This window comes from Danio rerio, chromosome 9 (genome assembly GCF_052040795.2).
Source record: "Danio rerio strain M-AB ecotype USA chromosome 9, GRCz13ab, whole genome shotgun sequence".
Taxonomy (NCBI): Eukaryota; Metazoa; Chordata; class Actinopteri; order Cypriniformes; family Danionidae; genus Danio; species Danio rerio.
Window position 1 is genome coordinate 47,939,653 of NC_141029.1, and position 26,417 is coordinate 47,966,069.

At 35.7% G+C, this 26,417-nt stretch overlaps 1 protein-coding gene across 8 annotated transcripts in view; it reads right to left on the reverse strand.

Moving 5' to 3' along the window:
- The window catches only part of hdac4 (histone deacetylase 4), a 399,635-nt gene that overhangs the window by 123,376 nt on the left and 249,842 nt on the right, over positions 1 to 26,417 (reverse strand). For 4 of the 8 annotated variants that reach the window (XR_015498934.1, XR_015498936.1, XM_087266974.1 and 1 more), the window contains 2 exons: positions 24,712 to 24,826; positions 19,943 to 20,061 (listed from right to left, as the gene is read on the reverse strand). Coding sequence is in view for 4 of the 8 variants with exons in the window: in XM_087266974.1 (XP_087123100.1) it covers positions 19,943 to 20,061; positions 24,712 to 24,826 (234 nt within the window). In the remaining 4 variants the exon portion in view is untranslated. 8 annotated transcript variants of the gene reach the window in all.

Consider the following 26,417-nt stretch of genomic DNA (forward strand, 5'->3'; position numbering starts at 1 on the left):
GAATAGAAAGAGGTTATTTAAAATTATGAGGAAAAACTTGCCTTTATAGTCTTTTTGTCACTATATTAACATTTACCAAAATAAATGCTCTTTAAAATAATAAAAATAAATAAATTTATTTATTATTTTTATATAATATAGTTGACTTTTTCTGACGTATTCTGCAGTCAGGAGGTTGTATGATATTGACCAAATTTTTTATATATATTTTTATTAAACCTTGATTTTTTAGGATTAAGATTTTTTTGTTATTCTGTAAAAATGAAAAAGCTCTAAATTATGATATTTTTATGTGTATTTTTGAAGGAAATGTAGTTAAAACTATTTGTTTATAACATAAATGCTAACATTTACAGAGAAACTGAGACTATATACATTATTCAATGGTTTTTGGTCTTTCGACTTTTGATGTTGAAAATTCAGCTTAGTCCCTTTATAAATCTGGGGGTCGCCACAGCGGAATGAACCGCCAATTTATCCAGCATATGTTTTACACAGCAGATGCCCTTCCAGGTGCAACCCATCTCTGGGAAACATCCATACACACTCATACACTATAGGGACAATTTAGCTTACCCAATTCACTTGTACTGCATGTCTTTGGACTTGTGGGGAAAACCGGAGAACCCGACAGAAATTACAGTGACAGTTTATTGCAAGGTATTTGTACAGCAATTTACAAAAACCAAGACAATATAATGTATTTTACTTTCAACTATTAAAAGTGTTAATAAATGCAACTTTTTGAAAACTTTTCAAGGGTAAAAGTTGGTGAAAGAAAGATTAAGATCTCAAACCAATTCAAAAGCATAAACAAACATGCATAAAAACATGAATCACAAAATACTGCTAATTTATGGATATTTTTTACAGTAAGCATCACATTTGGGATTGCGCTCCTCTTCCTATGTTTTCAGTGAGTCATACCACACAGATGCAGGCAGGTTCGATTGAACGTTCAACATAAAATATCTCCACCACGGGCTCTAATATATAGATATTGAGGAAGCGAAGGTTTCATCTCAAGAGCACTCTGTTCTGAAAAGCCAATCTTGCGGTTATACTTATCAAACTAGGTAGATATGAGGATGGCACTTCTGGTAAGTGGTAGGAACATTCCCAGACATCTATGTTAAAGAGAGCTGGGCACGCTGCCATTAATGCCCTGCATTAGTGAGGGTGGAGGAACAGGAACAGTAATAAAAGGCAGGAGTAAATTTAACAAGAGCCGTGTTCGGATTACGCGTCCATCTGGCTTATAATAAAAAAATGGAAACAAAAACTTTTACAAAACTTATACAAAACTCATCATCCACAACGTTTTGTACACTTATGCATCACTTCATGCCAGTGGTGGACAAAGTACACAAACCAAGTGCAAATATTACTTCAGTAAAAGTGCTCCTGTTAAAAAATAAGGGTGTCACAATCCTCCAAATCCTCATTTCGATTACATTTTCGATTCTAAAGGCACGATTCGATTCGATTTTCGATTATGAATAATTAATTAATGACCAATTAATTATTTGTAGCCTACCGTTTAAACTACCTGACCTGCATGGTCTTTGTTTTACCCATAAACAAATCATACAGTAAATGAATAAAGGCAAGATACACACATAATTACCACCTGTCAATCACTTTTTCTGCGGGACTCGTGAATAGGCAGTGATCTGTGTCGTTATAATGGCGTTGGTAAAAAAGACGCACAACCAACAGGAATTAGCCAACAGTATCTGAGGTGTTCGCTAAAATGACTAAGTACAAGTCAAGTGAGTGAAAGATTGAAGCAGTCCTCTGACTGCCTGGACCTGCTGTCTCGAGCGCATGGCTGTGTCTGTGTGGTCACGTGATGTGCATTTTCAAAGGTAGAGAGGAAGGAGGGCTGCTCAGAAATGCTACACGCCACTGTGGATGTTAAATCGTTGTCGTTCTAAAATGCCATTTAAAAACAAAGACGGTGTAAACAGGGCCTGAGTGTGTACTTTTCGCGAGCTGATTTGCAACGGGGGCGGGCGGAGGATCGCGATGCCGGTGTTGTCTATCGGACGAACCGTACGTAATACGTACATAGCAGAGCTTGCAAAACTGTGTTTTTTTTTGTCGACAACACGAACGTTGTCAACATAACTCACTGGAAATCCAAAATGCTTACACACCGGCGACTTCATTGAAAGAGGAGAGGATTTAAGCTCTGTCGACGGGTCTCCTGCTTCTGCAGTTTAACAAGCACTTCAACAAGCCTGTTATTTTCCCGCTTGGCAAGCCAAGCTGACGTGACATGGGGGCGTGGCAGCATCGACGATTCTATTTTGTGATTCGATAATCGAAATTGAGCATAAAAATCGAAATCGTGACACCCCTAGTAAAAGTACATAAGTTGCTGTTAAATGTACTTAAGCATCCAAAGTAAAGTGTCTATCTTAATAAGCATTATACATTTTGTAACTGCTGTATTTTGTATTGTTTTTATTGCTTGTTTTTAGTGAATGTCTGCAGCAATATGGCGATGCCCATAACTAGGCCCACACGGAATCTGCGCCCGCAGTATTCCGCAAATTTTCCGCAGATTTTTAGTTTATCATTAATTATTTTTATTTACTTGAGTACATGTGTGTAAATCTGTTTTTATTCAGTTTTTTTAATTAACCACTTAAACTCTGCGGACCTGGTACCGGGTCCGTGACGTCATCGACTTTCGCTTTCAGATTTAAAGGGCTAGCGTTGCACCAGACCCCCGTAAGTGATGTCGTTTGAAAGTGTAAAATCTATATTTTATGCACATATGCAACACTTTGGTTTTTATCCTACTGTACAAAAGTTATTTACACTTAAATGCACAGTATAACCGAGCTGGGTATTGAACATTGGTTCATTTTCATATTTTTTTATATGACACATGTACAAGTTATAGCTCAAATGAAAGCTCTTTCGGTGCTCATACAGTTCTAGCATTCTTTTTACTGAATTATATTCACATATCAAACTGAATTGTGGTGTTTCCATGGCGCAGAAATGTAAACAATACATTTATGATCAATAAGCAGCCCCAGATAGCACAGACAGCTGTCATCTCTTACCTTATGCTGTGCCCTTCAGGGCCATTCTCCTCTGTTTTTGAGGTGATGTGCATAAGTAATCCTTTTATATGTCTGATGTGGCCCAAACACAGTGAATTATGTTTGATCAAACAAAAGAATAGTGAAATATGAAAACAATGATCGGTCCCTGTGGCTTGTACAGCACCTTTCATCAGTTGGAATGCAAAATCTTTTGCATAGATTATGGTAGAGACCTTTTTCTTTTTCCTATGATTACAGACATGTGCAGGAACCACCAAAATTAATTACAGCATGCTAGACCACACAGAACCTAAAAGGTACACTTTAAAATTTGAGTTTATAAAAAAAAATTACAAAAAGCGCCTCTTTTTTTAGGTGTTTATTATAACACAGACGACATATTCAGTTATTTTAAACACTTTCAATAGTGTTTTATGAAAATTCAAAGGGTTTTCTTTAAAATGATACCAAATTTTTGAATTTACACCTCTTTATTTGGATTTGGGAAGCTTGTAAATTTGGGTAGGCAAAATCCAGGCGGAAATCCCCAAATAGCAGCAGAGTTTAAGTGGGTAAAGTGATATAATTGACTAATAACAAAAATGTTCATCAGATTTATGTACAATGCAGTTTGTACAGTAATATTTTCTGTCTTTTAGTAGAGATATTATATGACAGACTTGCTTTGTTTACTGAATAAAGTGAATCTAATTGGTTTTGCATTTTAAACATTAAATAAAAGTTAAAAAGGTATTACTTTTTATTTCATATATTAAGGTTTTAGTTATGATACTCCCAAAATCATTCAGCAGAAATCCGCAGATTTTTACATAAATTCTCAGCAGAAATAGCAAAGAAATGTCTGCAGATTCCGTCTGGCCCTACCCATAACAAATTTCCTGTCAAGAACAATAAAGTTTACTACTACTACTACTACAGTCACACTTTACAATAGGGGTTTCATTACCTTATGTTAGTTAACGTAAATGTTAAAGTGCTCCCATTACACTTTCAATGGAGTAGAAGTACAAAAGTAGTTGCTGTTAAATTAACTTAAGTATCCGAAGTACTTTGATTTATTATGGTAATAAGATCCCCGTCACACTTTACAATAGGATTTCATTACTTAAAGTAAAAGTAAAAGTGCTCCTATTATACTCTCAATGGAGTAGAAAAGTACAAAGTACAAAAGTAGTTGCTGTTAAATGTACTTAAGTATCCAAAGCACTCTAATTTATTAAGGCTATAAGATCCCAGTCATACTTTACAATAGAGTTTCATTACTTAATGTTAATTAAAGTAAAAGTGCTTCCGTTACACTTTCAATGAAGTAAAAGTATAAAAGTAGTTGCTGTTAAATGTACATAAGTATCTAAAGTACTATGATTTATTAAGGCTATAACATCCCAGTCACACTTTATAATAGAGTTTCATTACTTAATGTTAGTTGAAGTAAAAGTGCTCATGTTACACTTTTACACTGTTAAACTTGAGTAAAAGTACAAAAGTAGTTGCTGTTAAATGTACTTAAGTATCCAAAGTTCTGTTTCATTATGGCTATAATATCCTGCTCACACTTTACAATAGGATTTATTACTTAATGTTAATAAAGTAAAAGTGCTCCTGTTACACTTTCATTGAAGTAAAAGTACAAAAGTATTTGCTGTTAAATGTACTTAAGTATCTAAAGCACTATAATTTATTAAGGCTATGAGATCCAAGTAACACTTTACAGTAGGGTTTCATTACACTGTAAAAATGGCCGTGACTCCAACGGTAAAAAACTGTAAAAATGCTACAGTATAAATCCGTAACCCGGTTAACAGAATGTTTCCTTAATATATATGGCGAATAACCGTAAATTGACTTTTCCAGAATTCCCTGCATGGCACATCACTTTTTATATATTTTGTTGATATTAATATGGATCTTTTTAGTTATTTCCCTATCAGTTATGCACATTAGAGATTTATGTTACATCTAATTTTGATTAAAAAATGTTTATTTCATGACTTTAATTTTATGCGTGTTACCATACTGGTGTTTAGTAGCTGTGTGAATGACACTGAGCACCTTCTATATGCTGATACTCTTTTCTGCTTGTGGGGAAAGTTGATTGTGATGAGCATTGGCTCATTATGTAACTTCCTTATCACCACCTGCATGAGGGTGTGCTAACGCGCCTATCTGTGTAACAAAAGATGTGTAGATGTTGGTCATACAAAATACAGACATATTACCTCCATAAATTAATAAAATACGTTAGTTTACCGTAAAAATGAGAAATCACTTTTACGGTTTGTACAGTGTTTTTAATGGTAAAGTACTGGCAACCACAGCTGCCGTTTTTTTTACCGTAAATTTTACGGATTTATTTTTTACAGTGTACTTAATGTTGAAGTGTTCCCGTTACACTTTCATTGGAGTAAAAGTACAAAAGCAGTTGCTGTCAAATATACTTAAGTATCCAAAGTACTATAATTTATTATGGCAATAAGATCCCAGTCATGCTTTACAATAGAGTTAAATTACTTCATGCTTGGTTCATGTTAGTAATTACAATAATTAGCATTAACAATATTTGTACAGCATTTATCCATCATAGTTTGACATTTACTAATGCATTAATTGTGTCCTAATCCTTGTTTACAAGTTTAGGTTGACTGAACATAAAACAATTTATCTGTCCACAAAAAAAGTCAATAACTGGGTTGTTTGAGCTCAATTTAAATAAGTTAGAACAAACATGTGCAAACCTTCTACATTCGCAATCAGCTACTGTAAAAAAAAGAGGCTCTGTTCCAAACAATTTCAAGTTGTCCCAACACAAATTGATTGTTAATTTAATTGTTTGTACACATTCAAGTTGATTGAACAGGAAACAATTAAGTTGTCCCAAACAACTCCAGAATTGTGTTGATTCAACTCATTTTAAATAATTAGTTTGATTAATTTCAAATACATTTATTGTGAGTGTATTAAACACACTACATGACAGGTAAAATCCCCAAAACAAACATGCAAAGCAAAAAAAAAAAAAAAAAAAAAGTTTGAGTATTGTATCGAGCCCAGCTCATCTGAAAACTGTTGAGACGGCAGATGCATGAGTGAGTGTGTTTGGACACGTCGGTTGCAGTGGCCCATGATTTCTGCTGATTTTACTCACTCACTCACTCACTCACTCACTCACTCACTCACTCACTCACTCACTCACTCACTCACTCACTCACTCACTCACTCACTCACTCACTCACTCACTCACTCACTCACTCACTCACTCACTCACTCACTCACTCACTCACTCACTCACTCACTCACTCACTCACTCACTCACTCACTCACTCACTCACTCACTCACTCACTCACTCACTCACTCACTCACTCACTCACTCACTCACTCACTCACTCACTCACTCACTCACTCACTCACTCACTCACTCACTCACTCACTCACTCACTCACTCACTCACTCACTCACTCACTCACTCACTCACTCACTCACTCACTCACTCACTCACTCACTCACTCACTCACTCACTCACTCACTCACTCACTCACTCACTCACTCACTCACTCACTCACTCACTCACTCACTCACTCACTCACTCACTCACTCACTCACTCACTCACTCACTCACTCACTCACTCACTCACTCACTCACTCACTCACTCACTCACTCACTCACTCACTCACTCACTCACTCACTCACTCACTCACTCACTCACTCACTCACTCACTCACTCACTCACTCACTCACTCACTCACTCACTCACTCACTCACTCACTCACTCACTCACTCACTCACTCACTCACTCACTCACTCACTCACTCACTCACTCACTCACTCACTCACTCACTCACTCACTCACTCACTCACTCACTCACTCACTCACTCACTCACTCACTCACTCACTCACTCACTCACTCACTCACTCACTCACTCACTCACTCACTCACTCACTCACTCACTCACTCACTCACTCACTCACTCACTCACTCACTCACTCACTCACTCACTCACTCACTCACTCACTCACTCACTCACTCACTCACTCACTCACTCACTCACTCACTCACTCACTCACTCACTCACTCACTCACTCACTCACTCACTCACTCACTCACTCACTCACTCACTCACTCACTCACTCACTCACTCACTCACTCACTCACTCACTCACTCACTCACTCACTCACTCACTCACTCACTCACTCACTCACTCACTCACTCACTCACTCACTCACTCACTCACTCACTCACTCACTCACTCACTCACTCACTCACTCACTCACTCACTCACTCACTCACTCACTCACTCACTCACTCACTCACTCACTCACTCACTCACTCACTCACTCACTCACTCACTCACTCACTCACTCACTCACTCACTCACTCACTCACTCACTCACTCACTCACTCACTCACTCACTCACTCACTCACTCACTCACTCACTCACTCACTCACTCACTCACTCACTCACTCACTCACTCACTCACTCACTCACTCACTCACTCACTCACTCACTCACTCACTCACTCACTCACTCACTCACTCACTCACTCACTCACTCACTCACTCACTCACTCACTCACTCACTCACTCACTCACTCACTCACTCACTCACTCACTCACTCACTCACTCACTCACTCACTCACTCACTCACTCACTCACTCACTCACTCACTCACTCACTCACTCACTCACTCACTCACTCACTCACTCACTCACTCACTCACTCACTCACTCACTCACTCACTCACTCACTCACTCACTCACTCACTCACTCACTCACTCACTCACTCACTCACTCACTCACTCACTCACTCACTCACTCACTCACTCACTCACTCACTCACTCACTCACTCACTCACTCACTCACTCACTCACTCACTCACTCACTCACTCACTCACTCACTCACTCACTCACTCACTCACTCACTCACTCACTCACTCACTCACTCACTCACTCACTCACTCACTCACTCACTCACTCACTCACTCACTCACTCACTCACTCACTCACTCACTCACTCACTCACTCACTCACTCACTCACTCACTCACTCACTCACTCACTCACTCACTCACTCACTCACTCACTCACTCACTCACTCACTCACTCACTCACTCACTCACTCACTCACTCACTCACTCACTCACTCACTCACTCACTCACTCACTCACTCACTCACTCACTCACTCACTCACTCACTCACTCACTCACTCACTCACTCACTCACTCACTCACTCACTCACTCACTCACTCACTCACTCACTCACTCACTCACTCACTCACTCACACACACACACACACACACACACACACACACACACACACACACACACACACACACACACACACACACACACACACACACACACACACACACACACACACACACACACACACACACACACACACACACACACACACACACACACACACACACACACACACACACACACACACACACACACACACACACACACACACACACACACACACACACACACACACACACATCTACATCAAACCTAACTCTTCAAGGGTAACGGTGACCCTGACTAACAGTTTAATAAGACAGGACAGGACAAAAACTATTTTCACAAAGTCAAAGATCAATATAGAGTGCAACAGCCCGGTTCTAGAAGTAGAAACGAACAGGAAAACTGCTTTGTAACCTTTAAAGAATGACCTGCTCCGAGTTTGAGGTTGTGGAATCGATTGTACAAGCATTTGTTGAATCCATCTGTTTGCATTAAACCAACTTGTTTGTAAAAATCTGCTTAATAGCATATTTGGTGCTGAAAAAGTAAGTGATGCTGTACAAATAACTGCTTTATCTAATATTAATTACCAAGCAGCAGTTTCATTGTAATATGCTAAAAAATAGTTATATATGAACATAATAATATTGTAACGCTCTTCAAATATGAAATGAAAACACTATTAATAGTACTACAGCTCTGAAAAAAGACAACAGTGCCATTATTCAGCTTGCGATATTGATGCTAAAACGACCTTTTGTGCAGCTTTAACTGACATTATACATAGGTTTATGCAGGACGAAAAACTGGAATTACTGATGATCCATTACATTACTGCTTTATATGATATTAATTTTCAAGCAGCTTCATTGTATTATGCTAAAAAAAAAAATAAAAAAATAACAGTAATAACACTGTAACGCTCTTCAAGAACAAACTGTATACAGTTTCAATAGTACCACAGCTCTAAAAAAAGACAACAGTGTCATTATTCTGCTAAGTTCTGTTCAAGGCTGATTAAGCTGGGATGACAGTTGCAAGGTTCATTGGTCATGAACTTTGGTTCAGCTAACAAAAGCTAACAAAAGGCACGCTCAAATGTTAAAATCGATGGCCAACAAAAATAAAAAAAAATAAAAATCATGCATATTTAGGCAAGGAAAATTTATGACTAATATACTGATTTGGAAATTGTTTAACATGTAGTTTAAACTTTTTAATGTACTTTTAATTTATGTTTCATTTTAGATTTAAGAATGAAACATTTTAAAATAGCCCAATTCATTTAAAATCCCCTTTTTAAAACAATGCAGAAGCCTGTAATTATATTAACATCTGAAATCCTTATTATTAAGTATTTATTAAATATATATGTCTTAATATTATAAATATTATGCAATTATGTTTAATAGTTAGATGGCAATAAACTACATAAATGCAAAAAAAGCTAAATTAATTTCACAATTAAATATGGAATTCTGCCAACAATTCTGCATCAAATTATAAAAATTTATATATATATATATATATATATATATATATATATATATATATATATATATATATATATATATATATATATATATAATATTGTTTTATAATCAATAAATTACATTTCTATGCTTTGCTAAAAAGTACCAGCTTCAACTTTCATATCAGCGTTTTCAAAAAAAAAAAAAAGATCAGACACTTTTGCAGTAAATCTCAGATTAGATTATGAAATATGAGAAAAGATCTTACAGATAAATTTTGATGATGATTTGGACGAGTTCTCTGGGCTGATAAGAGAATGCAGGAATGGTCTTAGTGAGGACAAGCTGTCAACAGAGAGCTGACGGGAAATGACATGCAGAAGTCATCACCCTACAGCTATTAAAAAAGCACTTAGATCCAGATAAGGGAAATGAGCTCTTAGCAGTGGATGGACAGCGTGTTCAGGGAGAGGCACCATGAAGGATCCTCATTAGCGGCTGCTGGGGCCATTTGAAGGCCATCAGTATAGTCAAGGATGGAGGTTTGCAAACTTTTTTGACGCCAAGAAAACCTAAATACCATTATTTGCTTGCAAGAGACCCACAAAAGTAATAATTTTTCATGTACAGTGATTCATTCATACTACACTAAGAATATGCATACATTTGCAGCTTTCCGTATTTTGGGATTCATTGCTTTTGAAGTATTTATGCTTTTGAATTGCATTATAAGACTTTGCTCCAACAATTTTTAATGTTGAAAAGTAAAAAAAAAAAAACGTTGACATTTTAATGGTTAACCATTTGTAATAAACAGAAAAGTAAGTTTCCGGAACTACGTCATACCATTAATATCATTAAATATTTTTAAACTAATTGTTTTTATTATTTTTAAAATTTATTATAATGATTATAAAGATTTTTATGACCATTAAAGTATTTTTCAAGTATTTAAGTATTTTTAAATCAAACGTTGATGCATCGCTTGCGTTCATGTCTCGAGCAGCCTTCTAGCTAATAAAGTCATCAATAACAAAAGAACATGAGTTGCTCTACAATAATTTTTTTATTATAGCAAGGAGAAAAGCAAAAACTTACACAGCAATGGTGTCACACTCGCCACGCCCACTGAGTTCAATAGCAGAAAGCTGATTGGCTATTGCATGTTGGTCTCATTTGTAGTTGTAAGACCGCATATTGCAATTGGACTAGTAAAATAAAGAACTACAACACCACAAAAACCAAGCAACAACAATAAAAAAGAATTAAAATGAGCATTAGATGTAGCGTTACATGGACATCAGAAAAATAAAACCAGTGCAAAAAAAAGACTTAGAACAACAAATTTAAGACTTTTTAGAGACAAAAATTTAGATTTTTCAATTTTAGACATTTTAAGACCCTGCGGAAACCCTGTGAAATACAATTTTATTTATTTATTGATTGATTTATTTATTTATTATAATTACTATAATTCATTGTAATTTATAATGTGGGGTCAGGATTTAAACTACATAAATCAATGTTAATTTATGACATGCTTTTGCTGTAAAAATGTTCAATAAAAATACTTTTGGAAAAAATAAATAAATAAAAGTACTTTTACTCATGATTTGTATATCTGATTTATAGAGCATATGGGATTAACCTACTCGCTAGCTATAGTAAGTGATTTTATGTTTTAGAATAGAATATGGAATATTCTTCATAGTGTTTTTAAAAGAAATATATCAATCAAGCCTTTATTGTCACTACACTTTCGTATAGCGAAATATGGCGAAATATAGGCCGTATATGTGCGGATATGAAAAAACTAATGCATGATTTTACTAAAAATGTGCATGCGTATGGTGTGTAAAACAATGTAATTTGTACAAAACTGAATGCAAAGTTGTTACTCCAATCCATTTAGAGCGTCACTGCTGCTATTTTACGCTATAACTAACATGGATCTGCGACAGAGAAACTACGGTTTAAGGAAACACTCGTCATTAATTTCCCAAATGATACAACGTACTATAGTAGTTCAGCCTCGATTTATGTTGTTGTTAGGGAAACGCATCCCTGCTCATGTGCGGCACTTTGCTTTTCCGGATATGACCATTAACCACTATTCCAGAAATACAGCAAACTTTCATCTGTCCTTGCCTGGTTGTTCCCTCAGCTTGAATCCCAGCTCATATTAGCAGGTATTAGGTCACAAATTGCAACCTCCAGGCTAATTAGTGTAATTGTGTTTAAAGCTCCAGCTCAATTCCTTCCAGATTTCTCCATGCTCGTCAGTCTAATCCAGTAAACTCCCCAGTGTCAACATGAATGTGAAGAAAGCATCAGTGTAACCTGCAGGCCATTCATATGGAGTACAAATGAGAAAACCTACAACAATGCCTCATGCGGCGTCTTAAACTCATTTTGCATCTAAAATGTGTCCTAATTCTGACTCTATAAGAGAGAATACTAACTATAGTGCTGTGAAATAACAGTCATTTACTCAAGGTGGCTAAACTGGGGTGCTGTTTTTGAACATGTCAGTGTTTACTAATAGATTTAACCAAAAACAACATGAGTAATCTTGACAAGCTATACATCAATCGAAGACTACAACCCTCAGCTTTTGTAGCAAGTTGTTTTTCAACGGGAAGCTCATAAATGATGTATGTGCTAAATTTGTGTACGGTAAGTTGTACAGAACATGCTTAACGTTACTAGATATGAAGTACAGACTTATCATTGTACTAACAAGACACGCATTCATTGCTGTACATCACAGATTATTTGCAAGGTAAGGGTCCTCAGAACAACATCCCATCAAGCAAATTTAGTCCAACGACACAATAGTGTTGAATTATAGATGGTTATTAATTTGTTTACGTCACTGTCTTTTGCGGAGACCTATTGTTTACATTGTTTACTATAAGACTTTACTATAAAACAACAAGCTTCGAGAGGTTGTTTTTGGGGCAACTTAACTGTTTTTAAATTGATAAGTTAGCTTAATTGGTTTATTTTGGGACAACAGGAATAAATAGCGTTTAATAGGGGAACAAACCAAAAAAAAAAAAAGATATGATGGAGGTTAAAGGCTTTCCAATGTTCTTAATCATATATCATCTTCAGTGTTCAACAGAAACTCAGACAGGATTGAAACCGAGCAAATGATAACAGAATTTTCATTTTTTTGGCTGAACTGTGCTGTAAGTGTGAATGTGTGGCGTGTGAACGTGACTCAGCGAGGGCTCCTTTGTTTCATTCATGCGTTTCTCCGGCTCTTGCGAATGTGTTGCAGCAGGCAGGAAGGTCACAGATCTGACATTTCAAGCAGAACAGACTTGCAGCAAACGTGACTCTTCTGCTGGTGACTCATGTCATCAGAAATTCACCAGAAACACTTCTTAAACTGTACTTAAAGGGATAGTTCACGCCCAAAAAAATCCTCTGTCAGACAAAAAAGAAGAAAATTTGAAGAATGCTGTAAACCTGTAACCACTGACTTCCATATATTAGTTTTTTTCCTGTTTTGTACCTTCTATATTTTATTACAGGGCAGCAGAAAAGGAAGGAAAAACATTAAGCCAGTATTATTGTTGCCATTTACACTGAAAAGGAGAGAGACAAAATGCAAAAATACTAAACAAGTGAGCTTGTTTATTAAAAGCAAGCTATGGAAGTCAGATTTTCAGCATTCTTCAAAATATCAAGAATGCTCCAAAAGAAACTCATGAACTCATTACCAGAAACAGTGCTTAAACTGTACTTAAAGGGATAGTTCAACCAAATAATGAAAATTCTGTCATCATTTATTCCCCCTGTACTTGTTTCAAACCTTTACGTGTTTCTTTTCTCTGTCAAACACAAAAGAAGATATTTTAAAGAATGTTGTAAACCTGTAACCATTGACTTTCATATATTAGTTTTTCGTGAGTTATTTTCTTTCTTTATTTTATTACATGTTTTATTTGCTCAGTTTAAATGTCTCAGTATTTGGGCTTTGGTCACATTGTCAAGAAAGAGACAGGTGTAAAGCTCTGTCTCTTTTTGTGGTCTGTTCTTTTCTTGCTCTGCGCTTTCCTGCTCTGCTCCTCTGCTGATCTGGAGTCTATCTTCTCTGCCTCTTTGAGGTCTATTTACTCTCTTGGTCTCTCCCTCCCCCTGTCTCTGCTTCCACCTCTGGTAACTTTATTTCTTACATTTAAGCTGGGTACAATTTATATACGTTATAAATATGTTTTATCAGTTCATATTTTATCTTTTTATACAGTTATTTGTAACTAATTCAGTTGTAACCATAGAGAATTATTGTCATTAAATCATCTCATTTTCAAGTATTTATGAATTACTTTTGATTTAACCAACACTTTATTGATCAATTCAATACAATACAATCAAATAGTATCAACGTTCTCCCACATTTTTAGCTATTAATACTGCTCTTATTTCCATCTATGGTATTAGATTGCAGAAGGATGATTTGACTAGAAATGTACAGTTTTTTTTACCACTAATACTGATAATGTTTCAGTCACTTGGCAGATCTACAGTTCGAACCGCGGTGGTTAAAACCCATTCTTACAAACTTCATTGTCCGTTCTGCTTGGCACAGAAAGTAATTTGTATTTAACACTAGATTTAAAACAACAACCGCATACATACAACAATCACACAATAGCAACACTCATCAAGACAGCAACATAAGATAAACATTTTAAAAACCTCATTATCCCCATACACAATACTGCAGATCATTCTTGACATTCACCTTATTCACTTCAAACAGTGATCCGAATTAAAAGAACAACTGCAACTGGGATAAAAAAAACTTTTTATAAGCATTTAGGAATTCTAAACCTGCGTCCTGATGGTAACATTTCAAAAGCTGAGTGAAGAGGATGTGTATTATCCTTAAAAATCACAATTGCTGTTTTTTCCATAAAGAAGTCAAATAAAATCTGCAGAATCAATGATCTATATGCCATGTTAAAGCCTTGTACTAACATTAAAACTTCTCAACTTGTGGGGGAGACTGACTTGCCTTCTTATAAACAGCCTCTACATTGCTATTAAAATTCAGTTTATTGTCAACAATTGTGCCTAAATACTTACAATTTGAGATCTTAATTGTGTATATAAAAACAAAATCTGTCACACTTTACAATAAGGTTCATTAGTTAATGTTAATTAATTCATTTACTAATGGGAACAAACAATGAACAATACATTTACTACTGTATTTGTTCATGTTAGTTAATGTTAGTTAATGAAAATACAGTAGTTCATTGTGAGTTCATGTTAACTCATGGTGCATTAACTAATGTTAACAAGCACGGACTTGGGTGTTAATAATGCATTAGTAAATGTTCAATTATGATTAATAAATGCTGTACATGTGTTGTTCATGATTAGTTCATGTTAGTAAATGCATTAACTAATGAACCTGATCTGTAGTGTCTGCTTTTTGCTGGCTGTATATGGGCGGAGTAATACACAAAGGGTAAAGAGGCTGTACGGGTGCTGATATAACTTAAATATATCACGGCTATCAGCCAATCACATTCGAGAACCAGACAGAACTGTTGCATAAAATATAATATAAAAGCACAGCAATAGCGTTAGTCGCAGCAAATTGATTTTATAGCACCAGGTTGAACTTTCTGACACCTCTATGGCAATCAAAAACATTAAATACAAGCCACAGCTGAACATTGCAGATGATCTCCGAATGGTGGTCTCCAAAATGAAATCAACTTGTGCTGAAAACGTTGTGCATACCAGTCTCATTAAGTAAGGGTAATATTAAACTGCACAAATCAATAAATGACCATAAAAATGATCCGGTTGTTAGACTTTTGCACTGTTTTGTGTTGTCAATATGCTCGTGTTTATAAAGGCTTTCTTTGGTTTGTTCAACATATGTATGTTTATAACCACCTCCAAGGAATTTGGGGGTCGCGAGTCACTGGCATTGTTATTTTGGCTGGCTGAACATTTTGAAAACCCCCGGTCTACAAAACAAACCAGTTATGACAATGAATTGCCTAATTACTCTAACTTCTCTAATTAACTTAGTTAAGCCTTTAAATGTCACTTTAAGCTGAATACTAGTATCTTGAATAAATATTAGTAAACATCTAGTGAAATATTATGTGCTGTCATCATGGTAAAGATAAAAGTTAATAAAACTATTATTTTTATAAATCGTCTTTCCGTTAAACAGAAATTGGGGAGAAATATACAGGTTGCTAATAATTCTGACCTCAACTGTATATCCCATTTTCCACATTGCATAAATCATAACATGCCAAACTTTTCTGAATAAAATAACTGAAGCAGTATTTCAAATCACGCCACCCAAAAAACATTATTAGAAAAATGCACGACACCCATGCAGGAGAGTCTTTTTTTTTCTTTCAGGTCTTTAAGCATTCTGTGTGCGGGACCCTCGCAGACCTCACTGTCCTAAAACAACATCTCACTTCCTGCAGCTGCAGATGTGCTGGGCTTTAGGTGAGATGTGCGAAAACAGACTCTGGCCTGTCAGGCAGTTCTGGTAAAGGCCCGGGCCACCCTCACCCTCCCAAATCCCCAATGCAGGAATGCAGACCGCCAGCCAGAGCAAACTGAGCTTCATCTGCAGCGGGACGACCAGCAGAACCAGCCTTACCGCAAAACTCTATAATCACAAACTAACAAAGAACATTTCACAGCTTGACGTTCATCAGATCCTGACTGTTTCTTAATAATAAAAATAATAAATAATTTAGCTTTTGACTAAATCACTTTAGTAGGAATTAAGTTGGGCAAATAAATTTGGCTGCTTGAAATGGCAGTTATGTTATATTATTTTACCCGATTTATCACTATTGTTTCTTGCCATGTGTAAAATATGGTAATATCATCATGACATAGTAATTATGTACTAAAATATTTGTTTGAATGTCTTAAATGACATTTTTATTTACTCGACTGTTTAACTAACCATATCAATAATAAAATTGCATGCTAGTTTATAAGAATTGAACAAGTAAACAAACTACTTAAAAGTGTGTGAAAATAAAACTTTTGCTAACTAAATAAACGCTAATTTTATTTATTCTTAAAATTAACTTTAAAAGATTAAGATGCACTAATTTACACTGCAAAAAAAAACAAAAAGTTTAAATGTTTGATTTCAAGTAACAGAAATAGCTGTAGTTCAACGGTTTAATTAAACCTGAAATCATTAAAGTGCACTAACAAATTACAAAAATGAATAAATGAATAAATAAATGAATGAATAAATAAATAAATAAAGAAAGAAATAATTAAACTACAAAATAAAATGAAACAAAATAATCCCATTTAAATATTTTATTTTATTTATTATTATTATTATTATTACTATTATTATTAGTTATTTATTTTTATGTATTTTTCTTTTTTACCAAATGTTTGTTCGGTTTCAAATAACAAAAATTCCAAAAATTAAAAAAAATAAATAAATAAAATAAAATTTCTTAAATGTTTCAATGGCATTTTTATATACTGTTTTATTTATAAAAAACAAAAAAAAAAAAACAATTTGATAAACTACATAAAAATATATAAATTAAAACTTTTGTAACAAACTAAATCAAACAAAAAAAATTGTTGTTTAATAATAATTGTTTAATTAATTGTAAAGTTGCATTTGCATTGTTTTAATGTTTTAAATTATTTTAAAGTTTTTTTAATGTTTGTTTGATTCGAAGAAACAAAAAATAGCTGTAGTTTTATGTTGTTAATTTACCTGATATCATTTCACTGCATAAAATAATATTACAAATCTAATAAATCAAACTGTAGAAAAGTGACAAAATTATAACACGTTATTTTATTTATACATTAAAAAAGGCAAATAATTAAACTATACAAAAGTAATTTTTTTTAAAGTGATAAAAAGTATGACGTTGACCAAATTCGCTCTCCAAATTCCTACACCATAGAAAAAAAAGTGAAGCCTGCATGCAGTGAATGTGAATCTGGAGGTCAAGATGAGGCTGCTGTACTGTATACAGTGGGACTGTAGCAGCTCTGCCTCTAACACTCTCCTCTTCTCCTCCTCCTGCTGCTCTGTAATTACGCAGGTCTCACCGGGGCTCAGTGTGTGCTGAAGGCCCAGGGCAGGCTGTACCGCGCCTCCTGACAGGCCCATTTCCAGTCTGATTAATGAGCACAGAGGCCAAACGCCACCTAAAGCAGCCCAAAGTGAGTGCGCATAGGAACTGCCCTTGAGTGCGAGTTCTTGAACACACACTTCAGAGTGAACACAGGACCGATGCCAGCCTTAACACGCTGCAGATGCCAACCTGCTCAAACTCTCTATCTGGACATCTTTCTCTCATCAAGAGGAGAAAACTTTCCAGTATGGTCTGCAAGGTGTGAGGGAGAGGGAAAAAAAAAAAGTCTTCAATGCTATCAAGAAACGTATAGATGAATTGCAAACCTTTGTCGCACAAGATGTCACACGGGTTCCCGGTTGCAAAAAGAGACTGGTTGCAATAGCAAGCATGCCGTGTTGTGTAGTAGGAGGCCGAATTCGAAAGTATAAAAAAAGAAAACTTGACTTTTACCGTACACCACACTGCTTTTAATGCCAACCGCAGATGTCTTTGGCTAAAAGGGAAATGTAAATGTTTGCAAATGTTTATTATTATAAATCAAATTAATTTTTAAAATAATAATAATAAGTAAATGTTTATTATTATAAATCAAATTCATTTATTTTTATTTATAATAATAATAATAATAATAATAATAATAATAATAATAATAACAATGGCAAATGTTTAATATTAGAAAATCAAACGCATTTATTATAATAAGAATTATAATAATAATAATAATAATAATAATAATAATAATATAATAATAATAAAGGGCAAAAACTGGGCAGATAATAATGTGTGTGCGTGCACAAACCTGTATACAGTATTGCTTGTTTTAGAAATAATTAATAACTAAAAATTTATCAGAATAATAACTAATATATTTATTTAGATTTTGGTTACTGAAATAATTCTGGAAAAAATAAACAATAAACAAACTGCATGAGCAAAGTGCAGAAAAATAACACTTTTGCTAACTAAATCAAAAGACATTTATTTATTTATTTGGTTGTTTGTTTATTTAATTAATTTTAAAGTTTGAAATACTACATTTGTTTTTACGTTTTGTTTTACGTTGTTTTTAATAAATCCTGATATCATTATATGGGAGCAGTTAATGAGCAGCACATGCATAGTATTGCTTGTAATATATAACTCTTTCAGAAAGAATTCATAACTAAATAACCAGAATTAATGACAAAAAATGACAAATTTTAGTCACTAAAAAAATCCCAGAAAAAAATAAACTACATAAAATTACATAAAAAATAAAATTTTGCCAACTTTCACTTTTGCCAAAGTAAAATGTATTTATTTATTTATTTTTATTTTATTTATTTATTTATTTAAGTTTAAAGTTTGGATTATTAGGTTTACTTTTACTTTATGGTTTAAATAAACCCTGATATCATTATATGTGAGTGTCTGTGTGTGTGTTTATGAGAAGCACATACATAGTAATATATAACTTTTTCAGATCTAAAGAATTAATCAGAATTAACAACTAAAACAAACTGAAAAAGATGCTAGAGGAAAAAATCCATAATATACTAAAATGTTTAAAAAGTTTAGGGATTTAAGCTGTCAAATTAATTAAATTTAAAAAAGAAACAAAAATAATGACTTATGTTGAAACAAATGTAAACAAACAAACAAACAAAGTAATACAAAATTTACTAATTAAAATGAAAAAAATATCCAAGATGACTCAAAACCAAACTTAATGAAAGAAAATGAAACAATTTCAAGTTCAAGTCAGTCAACCGTTTCTGCATATTTTCCAGCCGCAAGTTGATCTACAATCTTTTACAGTTGTATGCGAGTGTGAGAAACCGGCTTCTGCATCAGCACGAGGAAAAAAAAAAGGCTTTTCCACAAGCGTCAATGGAAGCAAAGGTCGCAGAGTTTGTTCCATGTCGCCTGGAAGCCACTCTGAATAAGTAAACCTGAACTGCTCTAAAGCAAGCGAAGTGAAAATCATGGACACGTTTGGAAAGAAGGGCTTCAGTTTTACCCGTCTTGCGGAGCGGGAAGTCATCTTTGGGGTCGTACATTCCCAGCACCGGGTGGTTGTAAGTGGAAATCCCTGTCTGAGGTGGTGAGCTCTGGTCCAGAGAGCTGTGCTGGGTTTTCCTGTGGAACAAATCACAAAAAAAAAACACACACACACACATGAGGGCAAGCAGAAGGACTCAAATATGTGCATTTCAAGACATTTCCACACACAGCTGCTCTCCATTCCCAGCATTGAGAGCACCTTCTGCCAGCTCAGGATACGTTTACTCTAGTCCACTTACGTTTTTATTTATAAGAGTTGAAATAAATTTCAGATGTCCTCTGAAGTTTCAGTGCGAAATACCTAACAGATCATTTATTATAGCTGGTAAAACACCTATTTGGATAAGTGTGTCCCTTTAAATGCGAATGAGCCGTTGCTTTCAACAAGAGGGAGGAGCCTTTAAAGACTGTTCTTACAGAAACAACAAAGCATAAAGAATCCCTCAAGCCGAAATGCCAGAAATGTATATTTTGCGTCCTAGTGATGTGGTGTAAATTGAGAATAGCAGGGGACCAAGGTTTCAAGCTGATAGTGTTTTGGACACCTCTTCCTCCAGGCAACCCTGAAAGATCTGCCGGTGAGGTAAGAGTCCAACCACAGAAGTGAATTTATAAATGGCAGTGAAGCGACTCAACTGATGTAGATACATAGGGCTTTATTTTAACGGTCTAGGCGCAAAGTCTAAAGCGTAAGGTGCAAAAGCATTAAGGATGTATCCAAATTCACAGTCGAAGACGGCATATACGTGTTTTGACCTGTAGTGTCGTCAAAAGGCTGAAAGGAACTTGAATTACACTTTCAGTTTTGATCATACAGATAAGATCAATACATCAATCGAATCTGTTAGGTGTCTACTTTTTGTTGTGTACACTCACAACAATAACAAACGTGTGTGCTTTTGAAAAAAAAAAGAAAAACAAACAGTGTAGGCATACTTTCATTTCTCTCTCCGTTTAGAAACGCATCGGTAAAAACAAAACACACAGACATGAGACATGTATCTATAGAAAGCTTGAAGTGATTACTTTTAAATGCAGCTATGCATGTTGAAAAGAAACACTGCTTGATAAAGTTATCAGTATGAAACCAACGCTATGTCTAGTTTCTCAGTCTGATCTCATTTGTTTTATGCGACCACGCACATGAGGCACTGTTATTACAAGCGCCGCGTGCCATATGCAGACTGTGGTCAGAAAAACCTGCCACTAGAGTGAAAAGAAACTCAGCAAATGTTTAACAAAGGGCCGTGAGTGATATATCTATAGAAAGCTTGACATGCCTACTTGTGCAATAACCAATTCAAGTCGAAAACAAATAATCTATTTTTATGTAATTCGTATAAAAGTAAGGACTCTCCAATAGTACGGATTCTCCAATATCGCGTCATTACAGTTAACATGGTCCCGCCTCTCAGTGAGCACGCTATTCATATGTAAATAAAGCCAAGTAATAATATACAGCCCCCCGAGACATGTCTTAAAACGACAAGCTTTATTACAGAGTTACTTATGGTTTTTGCTTGTTGGAATGATGGCACGCTACACGAGCGAAGAAGCACTTCGGATGGTTTTGGACAGCGACAAAGAGTTTACATTCTCCTCAGAGGAAAAGCACGACTCTGATGACGAGCACATACATTATGAAGATGTGGAGGATAGAATTTGTGTCGAGTAAGTTTTTTATTCTTATCATGATTTATTTGAAATATGTCCTTACAGGCCACTTAGTTCCATTGCTGTACAAAGTGTATCCTATAACGTATATAGCGTATAATGATAAACATAGGCCTATAGGCTTTTATAAACCTCACACCCTTTATTATCTTACACTCTTCATAAATACAGCTTTTTGCACAGTTGTACCCTGGTTATGTCCCCTGTACACCACGTTTCGTGTGTAAATTCAACTATAGTATGTAAGCTCTTCTGTATCCTTCTTTCCTCAAGCGTTGATATTTTCTCTGCACTATGATATGTGCAGAGAGTGTAAACAGTACACAATGTAAAGTGTATTTACAAATAACTTTTTCAGTAGATTTGCTATATGTAAGTTTATAAAATTTGCAGAGTTAACATGTATTAAGTTTTTAGCTATGATCCTGGACCAGGCCGTATCCTTAGCAGCTGCTGTGGTGGTCATGAAGGTGTGGAGAGCATGAGACTGATTCCTGTGACGCTCCAGGGACAGACGAGTCTTCGCTGAGGCCCAGCTTCCAGCCTCCGTCGCTGAGACTGCAGCTCTGCACAAGACGTTTGGCAAGCGGAGAAATTAAAATGGTCGTGCCCAACTGAGTCTGATTTCTCTCAATTTTTTTTTCTTCACTCTCGCCAATTGGTAAAGTTTTTTTTTGCCTCTCCGCTGTCGCCACTAGCTTGCATGGTTTGGGATTGGTAGAGCTACGCATCGATGGATTTGCTGTTCAGTGTTTAGGCCCTCAATAGTGATTAATAAACCCCACTGAACCGAGCTGAACTGAACCTAAACAGTAAACACTGAACTACACTGTTTCAGTTTACTATGATCTTTTATGTGAAGCTGCTTTGACACAATCTACATTTTAAAAGCGCTATACAAATAAAGGTGAATTGAATACTCCTAAAATCATTCCACATATTCATCCACAGATTTTTTCTAAACTCTCTACAGAAATGGCAAAAAATGTCAGCACATTTAGTCTAGCCCAATAAGACAAGTATGTATATGCAGAAGCCTGTAATATTTCTGTTTAAAGGCGCATTCTCTTCCTGTCTTCTGAGCTTTCCAGATGTGTGAAAGGGTTTGATGGAGTGTGGGTTTCTAACATAAACACATCCACACCCTCACACACAGTTTCCATCAGAATCCATCTTCAAATATGTATAAAAAAAACAATTTTAGATCCTTTGTGCGATAAAGGGCTAAGCAAACTGTCAATCAATTAAAGCAGAAACTTGCATAACACGCTTTTACACCGGCATACTGCAATGAGCAGAAAATGACACTACAACAGGGACATTGAGGAAAGTTTGGCATCAGCTTCATGCAGCATGTGGATCTTTGGTCAGAGCTAAATGCAGGTGTAAAAAAGCTCAAAGCACTTTAGTATTCGGTCAGTCAAACCACATTCAGGCGCTCCTGACCACATGGTAGCCAGAAACATGATGCATCTCAGTGAAACAATCCCTACTCTCCTGTCAATCACTACACTCAATATATATGTTGGGCTAATAATTCAGCGGGGCTAATAATTCTGACTGCAACTGTGTGTGTGTGTGTGTATATATGTATATATATTAATATAAAAACACACACACACACGCACATACGTTCCCCCTCTTTGTTGTAGTTTTACAAAAATAAAAAAGAACTATATTGAGAAGAATAATTCCCAGTAAAGTCCCCAAAGTTACCCAATCTGCTTTCGGCAGTTTTTTTTTGCTGTTCATTTTTTGGTTAAGCAATGATTGGGACAGGATAATAATAATTATTGTGCCTATTATTAAATTGTAGTATTCTCATATCAATTTAAACTACTTCTTAAATATATAATCAGAAACTAAAAGAAGAGGCTTTGACTGAAATAGACGTTTTCAAATAGCAGAAGTCAGATGTCTGGGTGAACTAACCCATTAAGTGAAAACAAGGTATGGAAAAATGACATTTTGATACATGGAAATTTAAAATTCAAAGAGACAAACAAAAATCCTTTATATTCCATGACTTTATGACAAAAAAAAAATCCCTGTCTTTTAATATCTGTAATTTTAAAAATAACAGCATTTAGATTTTTGGGTAAACTATCCCATTCTGTTAAAATAAGGTATATAAAAATTACATTTTGATACATGGAAATTTAATTGAAAAGAAAAAAAATATTTTATATTTCATAACTTTATGACAAAAAATACTTCGTTTTTTTTAATAAAAAAATAAATAAAAAATCCCTGACTTTCACTGTCTGAAAAAGACCTTTTAAACAGACAGGATTTATAGGTGAACTATCCCATTAAGTGAAAATAAGGTATAGAAAACAGATATTTTGATACATATAAATTAAAATTCAAAGCAACAAACAAAAGTCCTTGATAATCCATGACTTTATGACAAAAAAATTCTCTGACTTTCAGTGCCTGAAATAGACCTTTTTAAAATTCAGTGAATTTTTCAGAAATCCCATGACCTGTGGGAACCCTGCATCATGTTTTCTGAGCTGATGTCAAGGTTTTAAAATCACTAAATATTTCTGTTATACCATTCCTACGGTATATGTACAAAAAAAGAGCCTCCACATCAAAAGCTACTGGTCAGCCTATGATTCAGGACACATTTAAAGAACAAATCGCTTTTGCACCAACATCCAATCATGCTATAGATCTGAACAGTGCTGTGGCTTACTTTATAACCAAAGAAGAGACAGATATCCAATGATGCCTCTACAAGAAATCAGTGTTTTTAAAACTAATGAATATAGCAGAAGTCAATAATTTATTTTAATTACTTAGTCTGACATGTTTACTGCTCCAAAATATTTGAAATGTTTCTTAAAATTATTGTGTTCAATGGGTAATAGGGCTGTTTTTTAACCAGACATTTAAAAATAATATATTTAAGAGCAGTAATCACAATACTGTGTTGCATCCAAGGCTATCACACTGTCAGAAACTTATACCGGAACATGCCCAGACCTTAGAGGACCAGTAAAAAGCTGTAACATTTTTTTTAAGCAGGCTGATACTCACCCGTACCAGTAGCGTGGGTCGCTGGGCAGGCAGTGGTTGAGACTCCTCTGGGCCAGCGCTTTCTTCTTATTGAGGACGAACTCCTGCAACCTCATCTTGACCTCAGTGCTCGCCACGGCGCCTGTCGATCAAGAGCGCACAGTTCAGGAAGATCACAAACAGCAAGCAGCAGGACATTAATGGCATTCTCTCAGCGTTATACCGCTCGCTTTCTCTAAAAGCCTCCTGTGCATTTGTGACTGTCAATTCCTCCGCCATTTCTAAACCCTGTAATTTGCGGCGCTGTAATTTCGTCTTCTAAATGGTCTTAAAAAACTCTTAATAGTCTGAGACGGAGGAGATCGAACGGTGGCCAATTGATCACGACTACAAAGGCCGACGCTTGTTTTTCTGGTGTCGATAAACAGCTCTTCCAGCGCAGGTTCAGATATCTCTTTACATCTGAGAGAAACGGCCCCTTTATCCGGTCTTAAAAAGAGCGAACTCTTTATTCCAGTTCCACTGAGACCGCCGTGTTTAAACAAAGATGTCTTTTTTTTTACCCTCACTATTGTTCCCTCTTTGAAAGAAACACATCAGATGGATGAATTCGCACAGCTTTTCCTTCAATTACCACCTTTCTCATCGTCTGTAAACACGTCCCCAGAGGCCGTCGCTGGTGTACGAACACATCTGCGGCGGCGGCAGACAACACGCGCTCCTCGAAGGCAACAGGTGACTGCGTGTCAGCGACAACACAGGCAGATAAAAATAGACCAGCTAGGCTGACAGGAACACTCAACATGAGGATATGTAGCATGAGAGATCTAGCTATTGCTAGACATCAGGGTTTCTGCGGGTTTCACTAAGTCAAACTGAAGACTTTTTAGGACCATGAAGAATAAAATATCAGACTTAAATAAGGCTAAATGCTAATTTGTTTTTAATAGCCCAGCAGCAAAATAAATAAATAAATACTCGTCCTATCAAAAAACGAATTTTAATAAGTTATTTCTAAGCCACATATTTTAAATACCATGTGAAAACAAGCAGACCCTAGTTGTATATAGCGGTGGGTCGATCACTGATGGTCGATAGACATCATGATGCTGAGCCGGCATCGCCATCCTCTGCCCTGCCCCTGTCACAGCAAACCCACTTGCAAAACATACACACTTTGGCCGTTACCACTAATATGTCTTAGTTTAAAACGTTTTTTAGCGTCCACACTAGCACTTCATCTTGCATTTCTGAAAAGATACCGCTGAAAACGCACATCACGTGACCACACATGCACTCTGGCATGCACTGCCGCATTTGCGCCTGTCACAAAACCCCAGAGAGTAGTGCACGTCGGACAGTTTATCAAGGATGTACCACTGGATCGAGTCTCACTATAGTTGTTAAACGTAATATTTAATTAATCTCGTAACGACTCTTCGGTCTTTTGATTCCACAGGTAACGTCACAGCGTCAGTACACTGCTTGAGTCTTTCGCTTTCACACTTAGTAATTTTAGCAAAACCCTCTAATACTGTTGGTTGTGCACCTTTTTTTACAACATGCCAACATTACACATTAATACACCTCTATTTAAGACCAGCACACCCATGAGTCCACAAAGTGGTGCAAATGGATTAGCTTTTCTTACAACGAGGTGTACAATGTGAAAATTAGGGTTGCGCTTGTCTCAAAATAGCAACAAATCGCGCCAAACACATCTTGCACCTTAT